Source organism: Oenanthe melanoleuca, chromosome 23 (genome assembly GCF_029582105.1).
Source record: "Oenanthe melanoleuca isolate GR-GAL-2019-014 chromosome 23, OMel1.0, whole genome shotgun sequence".
Lineage (NCBI taxonomy): Eukaryota > Metazoa > Chordata > Aves > Passeriformes > Muscicapidae > Oenanthe > Oenanthe melanoleuca.
The window spans coordinates 4,764,477-4,785,415 of NC_079356.1; the positions used below are offsets into that span (position 1 = coordinate 4,764,477).

Here is a 20,939-nt window from a genome sequence, read left to right on the forward strand (position 1 = left end):
TCCAAGCCCTGTCCAGCCTGGCCTTGGCACTTCCAGGGATCCACAGCTTCTCTGGAAAACTGTGCCAGGTTTTGGAATGTTTCAGGGTCTGTCAGGTTTTGCTTGATGTGGTTTTCTTTGTGTGCCTGACCAGCTGGTGGCTGTTGGGTTTGGGGAGCTGCTCAGGGTTATAAATATAACAGAAATCTCTGTTTGCACCTGGATGAACCCTTGGACCTCATGGGGTTTCCCAGAGCAGGATTTGTGGGAGTTCTGGCACGAGCTGCATCTCCTGGTCAGTAAATCCTGGGATTGCTGGGTCTCCCAGCAGCAAATCCTGAGCCAGGCTGGTGCTCTGCAGGTCTGCTCTGTGCCACCTCACCTGAAAAACTCCCCCAGCCCCATCAGAACAGCCCCCTCTTGTCTGAGCCCTCGGGAGAAGGGATGGTGAAAAATGAGCCTTTAATTCCAGTATCCAAGAGAGTTTCTCTGGAGCTGGCAGGGCTGTGTGAGGGGCTGTGAGATCAATCCGGGCTTTGTGGGAGCCTCCCCAGCCCGTTTTTGTGGTTGCAACGGCAGAGGGAGGCACCGGCTGCTCTCGTTCCTGGCACCGCCGGCAGCGGAAGCGTTTCCGAAAATGAAACTCTGAGTAACGCCCAGCCCGGGGCAAACTGCTGCTGAAAGGGCTGGGCTGCCAAAATCTGCTGTGCTGGGGGCAAACAGAGCACCCAGCCACGGGAAGGGTGGGGAAATGCACCTACCCGTGGTGTCAGAGCATCTTTTGGGGTGTTTGCACCCACCCCCGGTGTCAGAGCATCTTTTGGGCTGTTTCCTCATAGGAAATAGTTCTATTCAGAGCATCCAGGGAGGGTGATGGGGGATGTGATCCTCAGCTCCCAGAAGCACAAATTTTGTCACTCCTGGCTGGGCAGAGTTTCCTGTGTGAGCAGTGTGCCATCCCAAATACCCCAGGAACCCCTGGAAGAGCTGTCCCAGCCCATGTTTTACACCTCAGGGGACGCTGCTGCCTGTCACCCATCCCGGGGAGGGGGGAACTGAGGCTTTGTGCCTTTCCCAAGCCCCCCCATGAGTCCGGGGACATTGTGGCCGTGCCACCACGGCAGCGCCGTCTCCGATATCCCCACGGGCTGCGGCTCCTTCCCAGCCAGCGGGGCTGGCAGTGGATATCGAGGAGATGACGTCTCCTCCCCAGCAAGCGGGGAAAGGAGGGGGGACACACAGACACACACACACAGAGCGAAGTTTGGCCGCCAGAACTCCGAGGAAAGATGTTTGAGCCGGCCTGACGCTCACTTTTCTCCCTTTACCCGCCCCCTCTCGCAGCTCCCAAATCTGTCCCCAAGCCCTGCCAGCTCCGGGGACGCCGCAGGACACAGCCAGCTGCAGGCAGAGGCGCAGGCAGGAAGTTTCTTTTTTTTTTTTTTTTTTTGGAAGTTTTGGAAGTTTTTTTCCTCCAAGCAGCCGCTCAGCCCCCATCCCCTCACCCCTGCCGGCCATGCCGGGCTCCAGCAGGAGAAGGAAAATCGGAGGTTTGGGATGAGGGGCCGGGAATAGGCAGCGATGCCGCTTTCCGAGAGCTCCTATCTGCCGCCCGCCGCCTTCGTGCTGAGCCACGTCCTGGGCATCGCCGGCGTCCTGTACTGGAGGAGCCGGAGCAGGGAAGGTAGGGGGTGTTCGGGGGGCTGGGATGGCCGCAGGAGCACCGACAGGGCTGTTTTCCCTCCCCAGGAGCCGTGCCGGCAGCAGGGACGTGGACGTGGGGAGGAGGGAGGAGGACACGGCAATGGGGAGCTCCCAGTGGGGCAGAGGTTTAATGCCTAAATTCGGCCTCACCACCCATTCCCGGCCTGTGCGGGGCTGGGGGTGACTGGGATGGAGTGGGGGTCTGGCTGGTTTTTGTTTTTCCTGCTTCTGCCTCCCGTTTTTCTGCACAGCCCTGGGAGGTTCTCCCGGAGCAGCTGGGGCTGACCCTGCCTCAGTTTCCCAAAATAGGGCTCGCACATGACTGCCCGAGGAGGGCAAGGATTTGTTTCAGGGCTGTGGGATAGCTCCAGGCTCCAGCTTTTGCTGACTCCTTCTCCCTCCCGACCTCTTCCCTCCTGGGATTTGTTTGTTTTGATTCCTCGCTCTTTTTCTTTCCAGCGCTGCTTGTTCTCGCCTGTGCCTCCGCATGGGGCCCTCTCCCCGCGCCCATGACCGATTCCCTCTTTTCTTTTCTTTTCTTTCTTTCTTTTTTTTTTTTTTCCATGCAAATGGGCGGGACAGCGGCGCGCGCAGGCTTTTCCCTGGATGCTGATTTTTGGGACACGCTCCTTCCTTTCTGCCTCTGAGCTCCTGGGAGAGGGAATTGCACAAACACACCCTGTCACCCACTAAACCCAGCCCTGCTGCAACTCCTCCTGCTGACCTGCCCACTTCATTAATCTCCGTGCTGGGCAGTGTTGTCCAGTGATGTTCTTGGCTCCATTTGGGGACCTCTTGGATGTTTCCCAACTGGACTATCTCTTCCCCATACTGACCTGCTATTTCTCCCTTCCAAATCTACCCCTTTTGGAAAAAATCTTGGAGTAAGTGTTGCAAGCAGCATGTATATTCAAAACCTGTTTTTTTTCATCACTTTTTTTCCCAGAAAAGGGCAGGTAAAGCCCAATCCTGGAACATCAGGATCGTTTTGCAGCAGGTTTTTCATTCTGTGACGCTCACCCAGCTCTGCTGAGCATCTGCCCTGCTCTGCCTTGCGTCACCACATCTCAGGTGTCTCCCTCATTAAATATCCGGTGTTGGATACTTTTCCACCGCAGGTATCTCTTGTGCATTCTTCCAGGCTGAATCAGGCTCCCTTTCCTCCTCCCTGGGTGAAAGGCTCTGTAAATCCTGCCCTGTTGGCTCTGGTGTCATGATGGATTATGTCAGCTCTCAAGTTGGCAGCCAGCATGTTTTAAATACCTTGTGCTCCTCAGCCAGACAGTTTTGTTTTTTTTTTCATATCCCCCCTCTCAAAAATGCCAAGTTCAAAAAGACCCCTGTGCATTCTCATTCTTTGCTTGCCTTGAAGGGAAAACGCTGGGTTTCAATGCTTAAAAATTTGGAGATCTGGCTTTTTAAAGTAACTAACCCCTCCTTTACCCCGTGGTTTAATCCCACTTTCACACTGAGCATGGGCTTGGGGATATCCTGGATATCTCTGTGAGATCATCCAGGGCAGTGCCCTGTCTGATGTCTCCTGTGTTCCTCTGGATTTAACAGCAGGAGAAAGTTTGGGAGCCACTTCCCAACTTTATTGCTGGAGCTGGTGACTTGAAACCCCCTGGTTCCCTCCCAGGGATGTCAAAGGGATGGAGGTTTGGGATTAGGGATGGTGCTGAATCTAAGGAACTAAGGAATCTTTTATCCTGCTGGTTCCTGGGGCTGCACTCTGGCACACAGGGATGGAGTGTGACAGCGAGCAAGGCTGGTGGTGATGGAGCAGAGATCTGGGGGGGAGCAGCAGCTCCTGGCTGGACGTGCTGGGAGCTGCTGGGGACAGGCAGGCTGCCAGGACAGAGGCAAACAGGGAGGGAATTGTCTGTGCAGGGAGCTGTGGTGGTGCTGGGGGTTCTCTGGCACCCAGCACCTGTGGGAGCCATCCCTGTGATGGTGGAAAGTGCCTGGGGATGCTGAGATCCTGCAGGATGGGGAGTGGGAGTTTTTCTGGTTTTGTTGTGGGGCAGGGTGGTTTTCCTTGTTTCCTTTCACTAGGTGAGGAAAATCCCCCAAGCCTCACCTTCCCCTTGTGCAGCCACACTTGAGCCTCTGTGGGGGATTGTGCTGCAGTGCCCCTGTTCCTTTGGGATCCCCATTTTGGGGGATGCAGTGAGCTGAGCTCTGATGAGCAATGTTGGGAGAGGAGGTGGGGAGGGAATTAAACCACGTGTGGTCCTGCTGAGGCTCCCAGTCTCTGTTTGCTGGTGATGTCCCCTGTGTCACTGCCACCAGCCTTTGCTCCATGCCCTGTGTGTGAGGCACCTGAGGCTCTGCTGCCCATTTTTCTGCCACTAGCTTGTCTTTGGAGTGGGACAGATTTCCCTTCCCTTTTCCAGTCTTCCTTCTGGCCCTGCCTACCTGCAGTGCCTGTGCTGGCTGTCCCTGCCTGGTGACAGAGTGGTTTTTGGTGGCTGTGGCCAGCAAAACTCTGCTAGACCAGGGAGAGGACGATCATGGTGGGGAGATTGCAACAAGTTATTTGTCAGGGCGACTCTGGAAAAGATTAGCTGGGCAGAGATAAGCTTGCAATGCCTTAATATTGTTAGTAAGCAGTAACCAGCATTATTATTAGCTCAGCTGATAGCGCGGGTCCGGGCTGGGGAGCTTTAATCTGGTTAGAGCCCGGGAACCACCCGAAGGAGTGAGTCAGGGCCGAAAAAAGGGAGGAAAACCCCTCATTTCTGCGGGACATGGGCAGAGGGACCTCGTGGAGGAGGCTGTGGGCAGCCCTGGGGTGCAGCGCTGGAGGTGGCCGCCTGCCCGCTGGTCCGTGTGGGACCCGGTGACATCCTGGTGACATCCCTCTGTCCCTCTGCGATGCTCGGGGACACCATCCCACCTCGCCGAGGCAGCAGCCCGGCTCTTCTCGCCCTCCAGGCCGGGTCAGCAGCCGGCAGGAGGGCTGCGGGGGGATTATATTTAGAAGAAGAGGAAGAGAGGCGGTGAGATAAAGCGGCCCCCGTTATCTCCCCGCGTGCCAAGCGGGGCTGCAGCGCTCCGGACCGGGGACGCGATTTGGGCAGCGCCGAGAACAGCCCGGCATTGTCCCCGCTGGTGCAATTAGCTGGAAAACAAGAGGAGGAAAAACAAGCCAAGAGCCGGCGGAGCGGGCAGAGCCTGTGCCCGCATCCCGATCGCTGGGCATCGCTTCTCCGCCGTGTTTTGGGGGGAGCAGCGGCTCTGCGCTGGGCTCGGGGGGCTCCAGGCTGCCGAGGGCTTTGCAGAGCTGGGAGCAGCCGGAGCGGCCGGGGGAAGGTTGGTGGCGATGCGGCGGAGGAGGAACGGGCGCTGCCCGCGCCGGGGGCACCGGGGGCACCGGGGGTGAGGAAGTGGCTCGGTGGGAGGAGCTGTGGGGCAGAACTCATCCGTCCGCACCCGGGGTGGCGAGCAGGAGGTGCTGCCAGAAGACCCTTCCCCGCTTTTGCCGGGAGCCGGCGTTCTCCATCCCGCGATGGAGAGGCGGATTCTGCCCGGGGAGAAGCGGCGGCTCGGCGCCTGCCTGGTGTGCCGGATGTGCTGCATTGGTTAGTACCCACCGCCCGGGGCTGCTTCGGGCTGTGTCCATCCCGAGTGGACACCAGAGATGGGAAGGGACCCGGCACTGCCGCTCTGGTGGAGGAAAATCCCCCAAATCCACACAGCGTCCTGTGGATGGCGGTGCCTCCGCGGGTCCTGTGCCAAGGCTGGAGCCGGGATGGGAATGAGGGTGGATGTGGCTCGGCCTGGGGCTGGTTTGTGGCCTGGGGACGGAGTGGGAGCTTGTGCCACCCCGTGCCACGTGTTGGACCGCGCTGCTTTGGGAGGGGAAGCCGCGGTGAGGAAGAGGAAGAGGAAGAGCGTTGGGTGGTGCTTTCCAATGCGCACGGATGGGGACATCGGAGGTTTTCTCCCAGGGACCCCCAGGAGATGCTGGTTTTCTCCTTTTTCGCCATTTTTGACTTAAAACCAAACAAGGGGCGCTGCTGCCTGGTAGATCTTGATGTCAGAGATGTGTTTTTGGTATTTCCTTTCCTGAAATAGCCATGGGTTCCTCTGGGCTGGAGATGCAGTGCTCGGGGTTGTGTGCCATGGTTTGGTGCTGGGGACCTCCCTGTGCTCCAAGATGATGTTGTTAAATCCTGCCCTGAGCTCCCCTTGCCCTGTGGGACATCTCCTTTTGCCTGTTTGCCCGAGTTTTTCCTCTGGTTTTATTTTTTCATGGAGCAAAAGGCCTGCCTAGAGCTCCCCCATCGCTGCTTGGCGTCACCACAACATCTCCATCCCATCCTCCTGCCACCCCTGGGGACAGGGGTGTCACCCCCACATTGTCACCCTGTCCCAGCAGCACTCAGAGCTCCCAGTGCCCGGCCAGGGCTGAGCTGAGGGACAGAAATAAACATTAAATCCTGGCAATCCAATGAACCAAAAATACAGTGACAGAATAAGCTGCTAATTGCACACGCTGGCACTGCCCGGCCAGGACCTGCTATGGGACATCTGGGGGTTTATGTAACACCCTAAAACCTCCTGGGAGTGGGCAGGGGAGAGGGGGACACCCTCCTAAAATCGGGCAAACCCCCCTTTGCCTCCCTTGGGGGAGGTGGGGTGGCACAGAGGGGATGAATTCCAGGTGCTGCTGGCTGTGCCTCTCCCAGCAATCACTAAATATCGTTATTCTCAGCAGAAACAAAAGGGTGGATTTGGTTCAGAGTGGCATTTCCCTGCCCTGGGGCCGTGCTGGAGCCCCGTGCTGCCCATTCCCTGAATAATCTGCCTCTGTTCCCTGGTCTGGGCTGGCACTGCTGGCCATCCCTCTGTCTCTTCCCGTCATTTCAAAGTCGTTTGAGTTTCTGCATGAGAACCACTGACCAAGAGCTGCCTTTGTCTCCTTTTGACAGATGAACGGGACAGAGTCCAAAAGAAAACCTTCACTAAATGGGTCAATAAGCACTTGATGAAGGTAAGAGTCACGGATTTTGTTATTAAGCCACTGAAATTACTGTCTCTCTGTCCGTGGCAGCTCAGGACTGGCAGATAAATGCCTTTTTAAGGGTTTTAATTATTTTTTTTAATGCTAGGACTGTTTGTTTTGAGTGTTCATATGAGCAGGACGTGCTGGAAATGTGCTGGAGCCTTTGGAGGGAACTGTAGCATCACCACACAGCCCTTTTATTATCTTCCCCTCCTGATCCTTGCTTAACATGAGGCTTGTGCATCCTGGAGGAAAGGAGGGGATCCTGAGCCCCCCTTGCCAGGAAAAAGGGACATTTTTTGTCCTTTGAAGGATGCTCCAGGGTGGAAACAAGATCCAAAGTTTGTTAAGCAGGATTAACACAGCACCACGAGGTGCCTCCTGCTTTCTTGGTTAATGCTGGGTGGGTTTTAATTAATTCTTCATTTGCCAAAAAAAAAAAAAAAAAAAAAAAAAAAAAAAAAAAAAAAAAAAAAAAATAGGAGGAAAAAAAGTAGTTTGAGCACTAGGTGTCCCAGCTGTGTTTTCTTGCCAGCTTTGCAAAGCTCTGTGCCAAGCTTTTGGCTGCTTCCTAAACCTTACAGAGGAGGGGAAAACAGAGAAAAATCTTGAGGCTGCTGGGGGAAAACATTCAGGGATTCCCAAGTGGGTAAAGCCCCAGGACAGAGTCTGGGTGTTTGGGGAAGGCTGCCAGGGGGGAGCTGTTTTTTGGGGAGATGCTGTGAGCAATGTGAGAAGATAAATTAAATTCAGGAGGGGCTGTCCCATGGGGTTACCTGCAGTGCAGATGGTGTCACCTTGGATTTTGTGTGTGAAATCAGCAGCAGCCCCTGGGAGAAGGTTTGGGGAAGGGGAGATAATTATCCCTGGAGATAATTTTGGCATCCCTGGTGGCTTTTCCCCTCCCCAGGTGCGCAAGCACATCAATGACCTCTATGAAGACCTGAGAGATGGCCACAACCTCATCTCCCTGCTGGAAGTGCTGTCAGGAGTGAAGCTGGTGAGTCCCCAGGGCTGGGCAGGGATTCTGCAGTCCCCCAAACCCCCTCCATGCTCTCCTTCCTCCCCTTCACCCCCAGCTGTCTTTTCTCACACCATGGTTTCAGTTCCAAATGTCTGTCATTGTTTCTTTTATTATTAGGAGTGTTGTTATTTGCTATTATATTTATTACTGTATTTTTTTATTTATTTTATTTATTTTATTTATTTTTATACTTTTATATATTTTTATATTTTAAAATTTTATTTCTTTTTAATGTATTTTATTTATTTATTTTTACTCAAACCCCTGTTCCCCAGGCTGGTCTCTCACCTGATTATGTTGCCTAGGGTAAAACCCTTTTCTTGCCAAATTTTACACACCTTCACCTTCCAGGTGTGGCTCCATGTTTAAAACCATAGATAAAAGCAGAATTTGACCAAAAGCTGTTTCTGCAGTTTATCTCAGCTATGACACTCCTGCCTCATGCTCAGCTCTGGGTTTGTAGCAGTCATTGGTGCAAACCTCTCCCTGTGCCTGGAGCATCGTAGAATTTCCCCTCCTTCCTCCTCCTCCTCCTCTTCCCTCTCTGACTGACACATTCCCTCAGCTCTGGGAAGATCCCAATTGCTGTAGCACAGCAGGAATTATTTCAGTTTCCCCCAAAAATAGGATCTGGGCAAAGATCTCCTACGTCCCCCTGTACCCTCCAGAGATGCCAAATCAGTTTTTGTGGGGGCTGAAAACTTGGATCACTCTACTTGTGTTCCAAAATCAGGAGGAAATTCCAGAATTCCAGTGCTGGAGCCCAGCCACCTTCACCCTGTGCTGTTGCTGTCTTTTTTTTTCTTTTTTTTTTGGTTTTGTTGGTTTTTTTTTTTTGTTTTTCTGGTTCTTTTTGGTTTCTCCTCGTGCCTGGGTGTCACATTTTGGTTTCCATTCTGTGTCCCTGCCGTGCCACCCTGCTGTCCTCCCTAGCCTGGAGAGCCAGCAGCTCAGTGGAGCCTTCGCCTGGTGCCAGCGCCGGCCTGGTGCCGTGCCAGCAGCGAGGAGGAGGAAGATGATGATGATGAAGAAGTAGGTCGAGCCTGCCCTGGCTGCAGCAGCTCACCAGACAGTCCAGTGCCATCCCCTCCCTGTTTTGGGATAAAACCCACCCTGGGTGCTCAGCTGTGCCCCCAGGGTGGGGGTGATGTGTCAGCATGTGTCCCCTCCACGGGGTGGGAGGGGACAGGGACAGGGACAGGGACAGGGACAGGGACAGCTCCTGCACGCTGCTGGGGCCACTGAGAGGGCTGCACACCTGGCACTGCATGGACAGGCACCTTCTGGGATCCTGCATGGGGTGGGAGTGAGCACAGCACAGCCCCAGCTGAGGGTCTCACCCCAAAATGTGATTTTCAGCCCCTGTGCTTGGAGTGACAATGTCCTTGGGCAGTGTCACCTCCCTGGAGCTGGGCACCTTCCTGATTGTCCTGGAGATGTTTCCCTGGGAAAGGACAGATTTTCCTTTGGCAGGAACAGCTTTTCCCCTTGCAGGGACAGATTTTCCCCTTGGAAGAACAACTCTTCCCTTCAGGCTGGCAAAGGAAGGGACATGGAGCACTTGGGGTGTCCCAGCAGTTCAGGACATGGTTGTGGGGTGTGTCCCCCCACCATGGCTGGAATTAGATGGTCTTTAAGGTCCTTTTCAACCCAAAGCTCCTGTGGTTCTGTGAACATCCTGGTGATTCCTGGGATTTGGGTTTGGGTGTCGCTCCTCCTGCTCCTGCTGATCCATCCCCTTTCCTCCCCCAACTTCAGCAGCAAAGGGCAAGGCCCAGGGTGTCTCTTGTGCCCCTTCCAAGGGGTTCAGAGGTGCCTGGAGCAGCAGCCCCTGCCATGTGTGGGGAGAGCTGGTGCTGAGCTCAGGGTTCCCCTGCCACCATTGGGGACCTGCAGTCAGCCCCAGCCTGAGTCCCTCTGTCCTGCCTCTGCTTCCACCTGGATAAACTGGACTCTAGCTGAGTCCATCTCTTTGCTGAACCCTCTTCTCTGCCCTGGGATCTCAGAGCTGAGCCAGGCCTGGACACTGACCCTCAGTGCCTCAGCAGAGCTCTGGATCTCAGCATCTCCCCACCTCCATCCCCCAGCAGGGCATTTTCACCTTCTTCCAGCAGGACTGTGCAGAGCAATGACCTTCTCCACTCCAGGATGATGTGTGGGGACACAGGGGGTCACAGCAGCACGCTGGCAGGGGGGCACAGGGGATCACTGTGCATGTGGGGTGCTGCCAGCCCAGCCCCACAAACCTGACCTGAAGGTGCTGCCTGTCTCTTGCAGCCACGTGAGAAGGGGCGGATGCGCTTCCACCGCCTGCAGAACGTGCAGATTGCCCTGGATTTCCTGAAGCAGCGACAGGTGAGGGCTGATGAAAGCTCCTCCAGCACAGCTGGATGTGCTTTGTGAATTCTTTCTCTTGTCTGAGGCTTTGGAGGGAGTGAGGAGCTGCCTCAGCCTGTGCTGGGGTGTGCTGGTGGAGGATGGCTTTCAGGGGGCTTTGCCCTGTGCCTGCACACAAAAACCACTCTGGAAAAGGGAGCTGACCCCAGCTCTGAGAAAGGGTTGGCAAATGTCACTTCTGCACCCCAAAAGCCTCCCCTGGGGCTCCCTGGCAGATCCTGGCTGTGGGGATGGGTGGCTGTGCTTTCCCACCAGCTTTTGGGGAGATGTGGCAGCTGGCTCTGCCCAGCCCTTGACCTTGGGGCTGGCACTGGGGGTTCTTCATGGACTCATTATCCCTCAGTTTTTGGAGGACAGGCTCTCTCCAGCAGGCTTTTGGGAGCTGCTGGCCCCTCAGTGCCTGTGCCAAGCTGCACAGCCTGGGCAGATCCTGCCTGCAGCAATGGGATGCATCCCAAGACTTGCTGGCTGTGCAGGTGGAACCCCCACAGCCCTGGGGGCCAGGTGTCCTGTTCTGCCTGTTGGGTCAGGCTCTCCCCACTGTGATGCTCCCAGATATGCCAAGGTGATGATGATGATGATGATAAATGGTACCAGTTCATGCTGAAGCACAGACTTTTCTCCCTCACTTCTGGCTTGAGGGCATGGAATAAATTTGAGCACATTCCCTACTCCAGGGAGGGTGAGCTGCTTCCAGCTCCCCCTCCTCCTCCTCAGCTCCTTGATAGAGACATTTTGCCAAAGGCTCTGGGGAACTTGTTTCTCCACTTGGATGAAACAGCTTTTTCCTTTGAAGTGTGGTGGCCTTGCTGGGATGTCTTTCCCCAGCAGGGAGTGATCTGTGGGGTCCTGTGGAGTTGTGGGGAGAGGGGACTGCCCCAGGGGAGGAGTGAGGATGTTCCTGCCTTCATCAGAGCTTGGTTTTGAGCCCAGGTTGGAGTTAAAGCTTGGTCATCCCATTTCCCCCTGCTCTCTGTGGTCTGTAGCTGTTCAATTATGCACCAGAGCTTCGGGGATGCTGCTCTGTGAGCTGAAGTAAAACCATTAAGTGCTGGGAAAGCACTTCTGGATGGAGAGTGCTGGAAACATGGAAAAATCCTCCCCGAGCCAGGAGATGAGGTGGCATCTCTGCCTCTTTGGGAAGCAGTGGGACCTCACTGGAATGTCTGGGGTGGCCTTGGGGACAGCCTGGTGTCTCCCTGCTCTCCAGGAGTGGCTGATGGGAAACTTTAACCCCGCTGCTCTTTTTTTGCAGGTGAAGCTGGTGAATATCCGCAACGATGACATCACAGATGGCAACCCCAAGCTCACCCTGGGGCTCATCTGGACCATCATCCTCCACTTCCAGGTAGGACATGGAATTTTCTTGCTGGAGGATGTGAGATTTGGGATTTCAAGAGCGTGTTGTCTCTTCTCTGGGGCAGTGGAATCCGTGTTTCCTGCATTTCCCATGGTGATATCAGCACGTGGATGGGTCTGGAGGTTCGTGGCAGTGTCATGGAGACCTCGTTGGGAGAGCAGCAGCACCCTCCCCTTGTCATTTGCACAATGAAATCATGGATGATGGGTTGTGTGCAGCAGTCTCCCAGGGTTGCTGGCCTTGGCTGTTTGCTCAGCTGGAGTCTCTGGAGGAGAAGAGCAAATTTGGAGGGGCCACAGGCTGTTATCCCAAGGGACTCCCAGCCCTTTGGGTGGGCAGTGCAGCCACAGAACTTTTCCTTGGAATGTGTCAGCTGGTGATGGGAGAAGTGCCCTGACCTGGGACTGTCTCCAGCAATTGTGTGCTGGAGATTCTCTTGGAAAAGCGAGTTTTGGGTCTTTAATAGCTTCAGATTATCCAGTTGTAGCTCTGATGGCTTCAGGGGGATGACGTGTGCCATCAGTGAGTTGGCATCTGGGCTTTGCTGGGCAGGGCTGCTGTCAGCTGCTCCTTGGCCACGTGGCATCAGCTGTGTGGGACCTGCTGGATCCCAGCTCCCTGCCTTATCCCTGCTGCCAGCTTCCAGACCAGCGCTGGCTTTGGGACTCCTGGGGAAGATTGCCCTTGGAGATGGTGTTTTTGGAGGATGGGCAGTGCCTCAGGGAGAGGCTTTTGTGGGGAGCATGGGGCTGGGCTGGGTGTGAGGCTGCTGACGAGGCTCTTCCCAGGCTGTGGATGCTGATGAGTCACCCTGGCTGTGGCATTTTGTCCCCGCTGTCCTCGAGGTCACCCAGCTCTGGTGCATCCTGTGTTGCAGGAGAGGGGTATCAGGAGGTCTGGGTCCCCTCCACGCCTGGCTGGGAGGGGACAGTGCCACTCTGGCGTGGGGGACAGGGTGGGTGAGGTGAGCCGGGCTGCTGCTGGCACATCCTCCTCCCGCTGCACTAACGGGATTTTTTCTGGGGTTGTAGCTCCATTGTGAACCTCTTAATCTCCCTTAGTGTCCCAGTGCTGCTGCCTGCGGGCAGGCGGCTGGGAGAGCCCCGGGGGAGGTTCGGGGTGGGATGGTGCTGGTGGTGGAGCTCAGGCAGTGCCAGCTCCGGTGTGGTGACAATGAGGGGGTGCTCGGTGCCCTGGGGGCTTTTCCCTGTGCTCTGGCAGCTCTTGTGGTCACTGGTTTCCCTTAGTCATCTTTGGATTGCTCCCTGTTGAGTGTTTCCTCGATGAATGTTTCCCTGCTTCCTGGGGCTGAGCTCAGTCCCCCCATCTTTATGCCCCCTGCTCCCCAGTTTTTGTCTCACCCACACTCTTGGTGGATTTTAGCCTGCCCTGGTCCCTCTGAGCTGGCAGGCAGGGTTGGGATGCTCCGTGCTCCTCAAACCCCTGCTCCTGGCAGGGTTTGGGGCAGGAGGCACAGGAGAGAGGCAGGACTGGGACCGGACTGGGATCGCGGGATCGCGCTCCCCATCCTGTCGGGGAACCTCGGAGCCTCCGACCGCGGCTCCCTGGAGCGATGCCGGGTCCCCAGGGCACCTCGAGCTGCCCCTCTGTGCCCCAAACTGGGCGAGCCTGGCAGCAGAGTTGTGCTTTTGGGGCTCCCGGAATTAAGGATTAAGGAGCAAACCTCCCGAACTGGAGAGCAGCAGCCCTGCGGAGCCGGCTGGCGAGCATGCAGAGTCACTCTGACTCCTCTCCCACCCCTTCCTTTATTCTACCTTTGCCAACCTTCCTTAGGTTTTGTGTTTTATCCCCGTCTTCCCCACCCTCTCCCACTCCCCTCCTCTCTCCGCTGCCTGATTCCTGCTCCCTGTTTGTGTTGGCAAGGGCCGTGCTCCAATTACCTCATATTTGGAGAGAAGGACGCCGCAGCCAATCCCCGCTCCCTCTGCTTTTAGGTCAAGTGATTTCTGAACTGCAGTGAGATGCTTTGAATTTGTCTTCTCGCGGCGGCCAGGCTGTAAGATGGCTGTCTGGAGCGGCGGCGGTGGCGGCGGGGCTGGCGGGAGGGGACAGCGGCGAGGGGCAGTGCGCGCAGCCCGGCGCTCCGTCCGATGAAGCGCGGCTCGGGCTGTATTCACCCCGGAGCCGGCATCTCGCTCAGCCGCGTTCCTGCCGAGCAGCGGGAGATGGGGAATTCGCTGGGCTGCGTTAAAGAGCAGAAGGAAAAAGCGGTGGGGAAGGCACCGCTGTCTCCCAAAAAAAGGGTGCGCTTCAAACGGAGGCGGAGAGGGAAGAGGAGAGCGATGCCCGAGGCGGCCGCGCAGGAGGAGCCGCCGGCGCTGGAGGTGGCCGAGGATGAGGAGGCGCCCAAATCGAAGGCGGAGGGAGGAGAGGAGGCCCCCGAGAGCAGGGGGGACCCCGATCCGGCGGCGCTGCCCCCCGGCATCATCGTGCAGGTGAAGGAGCGCTTCCAGGGCGAGGTGCAGAAAGCGCGCCTGGTGCCGGAGCCGCAGCCGGGTGTGGCGGGGGCTCCCCGGGAGGAAGGCACCACCGTCATCGCCCGCCTGCTGGAAAACCCGGCCGAGAAGGACTGCGAGAAGGCGGTGAGCCGGCTGGTCGAGCTGCAGAGGAGCGGCAGCTGCCGGGCCGTGCTGCTGCCCCTGCGAGCGGGGCAGATCCCGTCCGTGCCCGGCCGGCAGCCAGCGCCCAGCCGGGAGCCCCGGGATGCCTGGGGGAAAGCAGGCAGCGACGATCCCAGCTCCAGCGCCGCATGGACGTGCTCCTCCTCCTCCGCAGCAGAGCCGGGCACCGTGTCCGAGCTGTCCACGCCGTCCCCCATGGTGGATCAGCTGGAAAACGCCGTGGCGAGAAGCTCGGGGTTGCCGCCGTGTCGGGCCGGGGAGGGAGATGCTCACGCAGCGCCGGCTTCCCGCAGCCCGTCCTCCCCCAGCGGCAGCGCCGCCCGGAGCTCCTCGGGGTACGGCAGCGAGCGGCCGGCCAAGGGCGCAGGAGCCGGCGGGACCGCGGTGCCACCCTCTGATGGTGGCCTCAGGCTCGCCGCGGAGGGCCGGGCTTGCAGGGGGAGCTCGGGGACAGCCGGAGCAATGGTCAGTGTGTGCGTGTGCCCTCGCCCCCTTTTGGACAGGGGTGGGGGGACCCGGCTCAGTGCGTCCCAAATTCTTGGTCGTTTCGGCATTTGCTGAGCACGGGTGGCAGGATGCTGGGCAGAAAGCTCCTGAAGTCTTTCCAGCATCTCCACTGGGAAAGTGTCCCTTGGGGACCGGCCTGTCCTGTCCCCTGCTCCTGGGAGTGACAGTCCCTGGATCCAGTGTGCGTGGCTGCTGTCACCAGTGGCACTCGTGCCCTCAGGGCTGCTGCCTGTGTGTGAGTTTGGGGTGTCCCCTTCTGCTGCCTGTGTGTGAGTTTGGGGTGTCCCTTCCTGCTGTTCAGGGTGTGAGTTTGGGGTGTCCCATTCTGCTGCCCAGGTGTGAGTTTGGGGTGTCCCTTCCTGCTGCTCAGGGTGTGAGTTTGGGGTGTCCCTTCCTATTGCTCTGGTGTGAGTTTGGGGTGTCCTTTCCTGCTGCTCAGGGTGTGGTTTGGGGTGTCCCTTCCTGCTGCTCAGGGTGTGAGTTTGGGGTGTCCCCTTCCTATTGCTCTGGTGTGAGTTTGGGGTGTCCCCTTCCTGCTGCTCTGGTGTGAGTTTGGGGTGTCCCTGCTGCTCAGGGTGTGAGTTTGGGGTGTCCCTGCTGCCTGTGTGTGAGTTTGGGGTGTCCCTGCTGCTCAGGGTGTGAGTTTGGGGTGTCCCTGCTGCCCAGGTGTGAGTTTGGGGTGTCCCCTTTCTGCTGCCCAGGTGTGAGTTTGGGGTGTCCCTTCCTATTGCTCTGGTGTGAGTTTGGGGTGTCCCTTCCTGCTGCTCAGGGTGTGAGTTTGGGGTGTCCCCTTCCTGCTGCTCTGGTGTGAGTTTGGGGTGTCCCTGCTGCTCAGGGTGTGAGTTTGGGGTGTCCCTGCTGCTCTGTGTGTGAGTTTGGGGTGTCCCTTCCTGCTGCCCGTGCAGGAGGAATGGCAGCAGGATGAACAGGGACATGTGGGGGCTCTGCCTGCTCCCAGGGGTCTCAGGAGGAGCAGGAGGGGATGATGCTGAGTTTTGGAGCCTGTTGCTGTTTGGTGGTCACTCTTTGGGGGGTGACAGTGTGGGTAGAGCTGCCCTCAGGTGTGATCAAGCTGTGAATGCCCCAGGACAAGTGTGTGGTCAGAGGGGCTGTGGTCCTGAGACCTTTGCCAGGCTGGGCCCAGTGTCACATCCACCACGTGCCCTTCAGCATCCTGCCACCAGTTGCTTGATGCATGAAGCCAATGCTGGAAGGGTTTGGCCCCAAGTCCTGCGAGTTTCCACTCTCTTTTCTTGCTGCTGCCTCCCTAAATCTTTGTCCTGTCACAGACATGTGAAGAAAGGAGGGTGGAGCTGGTGCCACACCCTGCACCCTTACATCCTAGGGATGTAAGCACATCTCAGAGAGTTTCCTTCAAGGATGCTCTCAGGAAAGAGGCCCAGTGGTTGGAGAACCCCAGTGCTGTGTCAGAGATTAAAAATAAAGGATTTATCAGAGCTGGGTGCTGTGCTCCTGAGTGGGCAGCACTGCTGGACAGCCCAGGTGAGGCATAGCTGGTGATGGGCCCACAGAAGGGTTCATTCTGCTCTTAATGAAGAGCCATCAGGTGATTAATAAAGGGGTGCAGAGCAGAGGGAGCTCTGTGGGTCCTCCCCTGCTCCCTGCAGGCTGGAGGGTCCCATCCTGCATCCTGCTGCTCACCCAGCGCATCATCCCATCCATCCCAGCTCCTGACATCCCTGGGGAGAGCCAGCCCCGGGGCTGCAGGGGTTAAAGGCAGCTCTGGCAGTGTGGCAGCAGCTGACAAAGAGCAGTTTCATGTGTGCTGAGCGTGTCAGGCTGGAGAGGGAGGTGAGCTGCAGCATACCAATGACACCGGCAGCATCCGCCCCGCCGGCGGGAGAGACGTAATCCCGCAGGTCCCTGTCTCCTGCCTGCAAAGGGATGTCTGCCAGCTGGGACCTGGGCAGTGCCAGCACCCAGCTGGGTGTGTTCTGGGCAGGGATGAGGCAGCTGGGTGTTTTCAGGGCGGTGGGAAGGGCTGGGGGCTGGCACACCTTCTCCCCGCAGTGCCGGGAGGGAGAATCCGCGGAGCAAACAGCCTGCGCTGCCTGTCCACGGCAAATCTGGCAAATCTGAGCGGCTCCCATCCTCCCCTTTGTCCTGCCCTTAATTAAGGGGAGGTAATTGTACTAAGTGGGGAGCTGGAGGAGGAAGCTGTGCCAGTCAGGAATAGGCTGGCAGCGGGGACACGAGCGCGGGGTCACGTGCCAGTCTGGGATTGGCAGCCAGTCCTGTCTGAGGGTCCGTGACTGTCGCTGCCTTTTGTTGGGAACTGGGTCACAGCACCCCCTGCCACCAGCACCCCCTGCCACCCCTGAGGCTGAGGGAGGGAATGTCACATCCTTGTCCCCATCCTTCCCTTTTCCCCCAGCGTGGAGCTGCTCCATTGGTGGAGGTCAGGGAGACACCTCCTCTCCAAGTGTTTTCTTGCTTCTTAAGTTGGTGTTTTTTTACAACAGGATGCTCCAGGTGGAGCTCACACCTGCAACCCCAACAAGAGATATTGGTGGTGGTCCCTTCTCACTGCCCACCCTGGGTGCTCCCCTGCCACACCTGCAGCCCCAACAAGAGATACTGGTGGTGGTCCCTTGGGTGTCCAAGGGTGCTGGGCAGGGGGACTGAGGGTCCAGGAGCGTGTTTGGAGCTGGGAGAGGCAGGAAGGGACCTGCTGGAGCCTCCTCCTCTCCCCAGGACATTGTGTTCCCAGTGGGGTGTGTCCCTGTCTGTGGGGACAGGGATGGTGCAGAGGGAGAGGCTCTGCTCTGCTGCTTGTTGGTTCTTTGGGGTTTGGTGCTGTCAGCTTGTTCCCAGCTGGGCTGGGCTGTGTGGCCAAGCAGCACCTGGGAAATGGGGCTGGCAAATGTCTGGCTCTGCCTGCTTGGATCTCCACACCAGGCAGTCTGTGACCCCTTCCCAAATTCCTCAGCCACAGGGTCTCATCTCCCCCGTGCTGCCCACAAATTTCCTCCTGCCCTTTCTGGCAGCCAGCTCTGGGGCAAGTTCATAGAAACTGGATGTGCCTGGTTGTGCTTTCCCTGCTCCTGCATCCTCCCATGGCTCTGCTGCTTCCTTACAGATCTCTGACATCTACATCAGCGGGGAGCTGGGGGATATGTCAGCCAAGGAGAAGCTGCTGCTGTGGACACAGAAGGTGACAGCAGGTTACATTGGGCTGAAGTGCACCAACTTCTCCTCCTGCTGGAGCGATGGCAAGATGTTCAATGCCCTCATCCACAGATACAGGTAGGCAGGAGGCAATGGGGAGTGTCTTGAGGGTGGGAGGAGGGATGAGGAGCTCCCAGGGGTCCCTGCCCACCATTGTGGTCAGTGATGGAGTGTTGGAGATGTGGGTGAGGCTGGCAGGGAGCAATGTCTTTTTTACCAGAATTATCTCTTCTGCTCTTCTGTAGCTGTGGAGGGGGAGATGCTTGGAATGAGCAAAAAATACATCAGATTTCAGGAAAAAAAAATCTTAATGAGGGTGGGGAGAGAGGCAGAAAAGCTTTTAAACTCTTGAGTGCTGCGGTGGTTCTATGTCAGTGCTGCCCTTTTGCTCTCCATGAACAGCAGCACTTCCATCCATGCTTTCATCCAGGGATCTCAGAGGTCTCCTGAGCAGCAGTTAAACCTCTCTTGGTTCCTTCTTCCCCAGCTGAGGAGGTTTTTCTTTGCAGCCTGAAAAGGGGATGAGACAGGGAAATCCTGCAGCCCCCACGTGGGACAGGGGCTCAGACCAACATTCAGAGCCACCCATGGCCATCCAGGGTGCTGTGACCTGGCAGTTTGGGGCTGGGTGTGACTCTGGGGTGTGCCTTGCAGGCCAGATCTGGTGGACATGGAGAGGGTGCAGATCCAGAGTAACAGGGAGAACCTGGAGCAAGCCTTCGAGATCGCCGAGCGCCTGGGGGTCACACGGCTGCTGGATGCTGAAGGTGGGTGCCCAGGGAAGGGGGCACTGCAGGCAGCTGCCAGCCTGTCTTCCCCTCCCTTTCCTCACTGCCTTCCTGCCTGTCCCTCTCCAGATGTGGACGTGCCCTCTCCGGATGAGAAATCCGTCATCACTTACGTGTCTTCAATCTACGATGCCTTTCCCAAAGTCCCCGAGGGAGGAGAAGGGATCAGCGCCATCGTGAGCACTGCTGGGGGCTTGGGGAGCCTTTGGGAAAGGGTTTGCTCCCTGTGGAAGAGGGCTGAGGAGAGGGAGGAATTCTCTGCTGGGGTGTCAGCACTGCCCAGGCTCTGCAGGAAAAAGCTCCAGAGAGCAGCTGGCAGGGAGGATCCTCTTCTTTTCCTTTTCACAGCAGGGAGGCCCTGGCACATGATCCCCCTGTGGCACCTCAGTTCCCTCTCTGCTCTCCTGCTGGGGAGGGAATAGAAAAATCTTATAAGTGCCCAGCAAGTAGATCTGAAACAATAAATGAAATTGAAATGTTGGCATACATTGACATAGATGCTGAAAACAGCCATGTGAAGGCTTGAAGCCTCTTCCTTTGTTTAGATGATACCAAATGCCACAAATACCAAAGAACCAATAGACATCCTGTCCCAAGCCTGGCAGGAAAAGTCTAAAAATAAGGGTTACAGATAAGAAAGCCATAAAACATGGTAATTTAGTAGTTTATGTGAATATTAGGAAATTAGTATATTGTATTAAATTAGTTATTAGAAATTAAAATATTCATCATAGAAGAATACTTATTGTGTTGTAAACAAAAAATCTCTCTCTTGCTGTCTCTTACCCCCTTGCTCTTATCTCTTACTCTCTTACTCTCCATGCTCTACACTCTCTCTTACACCCACACCTTTATAATAAACTATAAACCTAACAAACAAAAAATAGAGAGCTCCTAAGTCTGTCCAGCGACCATCCAACCAACATTACAACCCCCACACTCTCCCTTATCCCCATGGAGATTTGCAAAGACGCTCTCCCCCCACAGGAGGTGGATTCCAGGTGGCTGGAGTACCAGAGCCGTGTGGAGTCCCTCATCTCGTGGATCAAGCAGCACACGATACTCATGTCAGACAAATCCTTCCCCCAGAACCCTGTAGAGCTAAAGGTGAGTCCTGGGCAAGGTGTTTCCAGCACTGAGGGGTGGCTGGTGGCGTTCCCCAGTTCCCCAGGGTGGTTCCTGACGAGCCTTTCCCATCCCAGGCACTTTATAACCAGTACATCCACTTCAAAGAAACTGAAATCCCAGCAAAAGAGCAGGAAAAAGGACAGATAGAGGAGCTCTACAAACTGCTAGAGGTAAGGATCATTGTGGCTGCCCAGAGGCTGGTGGGTGGGAATGCTGGGCTGTTTTAGCAAGACTAAACTGTGCTGAGTTCAGGTTTGTTTTGGAATGGAGAAGTGGGAATAACCCTTGGGATAAAGGAGGCAGTGAGGCAGAGCCCCCCTTCCCTGGCTGGAATCCCCAGCCAGCTGGAGGGAGAGGTGGGAAATACATTTCTGCCTCTGTTCCCTGCAGGTCTGGATCGAATTTGGGCGCATCAAGTTGCCCCAGGGCTACCACCCCAACGATGTGGAGGAGGAGTGGGGCAAGCTCATCATCGAGATGCTGGAACGTGAGAAGCTGCTGAGGCCAGCAGTGGAGAGGTGAGTGCTGTGCCCATGGCAGGGACACCCCCTGCCCAGAGGGACCCCAAAAACCCCTCTCTCATCCCCCTGTGTCATTGCAGGCTGGAACTGCTGCTACAAATTGCTAACAAAATCCAGAATGGTGCTCTGAGCTGTGAAGAAAAGCTCACCCTGGCGAAGAACACGCTGCAGGCTGTGAGTTTTCCCCCTCCTGATTTTATTGATCTATTTGTTTCTCTGCTCTTCTTTTGTACCCAGCTCCTGCTTTCTCTTCTGCCTGGACAGTTTTCCTTTCTTTTCTGCCCTTCAGCCTGTCCCAGGGGTGCTGTAGGGGAGCTGGTGGATATTTGGTGATGCACAGACAGGGGAGTGGGGAATGGTCTTGTCTCTGGGAATGCAGCAAGTAGGGCTGGACATCTGCAGAGGGGCTGGTGTGGAGGAGAACAGCATTTCTGGGGAAATCAGTAGAATAAATTGTGTTGTATAATGAGGCTTAAACCTCAAAATCTCTTTTATTTATCTTGAAACCCCTCAAAATCTCTTTTATTTATCTTAAAACCCTCAAAATCTCTTTTATTTATCTTGAAACCCCCCAAATCTATTTTGTTTATCTTAAAAATCCGGAAATCTCTTTTATTTATCTTGAGACCTCCAAAATCTATTTTATTTATCTTGAAACTCCCAAAATCTATTTTATTTGCCTGGTGGGA

The 20,939-nt window shown here is 56.2% G+C and overlaps 1 protein-coding gene across 1 annotated transcript in view; it reads left to right on the forward strand.

Annotated features, from left to right (window-relative positions):
* Positions 1-1,205: 1,205 nt before the first annotated feature.
* MACF1 (microtubule actin crosslinking factor 1) overlaps positions 1,206-20,939 on the forward strand; it is a 120,563-nt gene continuing 100,829 nt past the window's right edge. The window contains 12 exon segments of the mRNA XM_056509387.1: positions 1,206-1,663; positions 6,621-6,682; positions 7,605-7,694; positions 9,996-10,073; positions 11,371-11,463; positions 17,725-17,891; positions 18,468-18,580; positions 18,671-18,777; positions 19,589-19,708; positions 19,804-19,899; positions 20,120-20,247; positions 20,331-20,424. Of these exon segments, the coding sequence (XP_056365362.1) occupies positions 1,561-1,663; positions 6,621-6,682; positions 7,605-7,694; positions 9,996-10,073; positions 11,371-11,463; positions 17,725-17,891; positions 18,468-18,580; positions 18,671-18,777; positions 19,589-19,708; positions 19,804-19,899; positions 20,120-20,247; positions 20,331-20,424 (1,251 nt within the window). The 5' untranslated portion in view covers positions 1,206-1,560.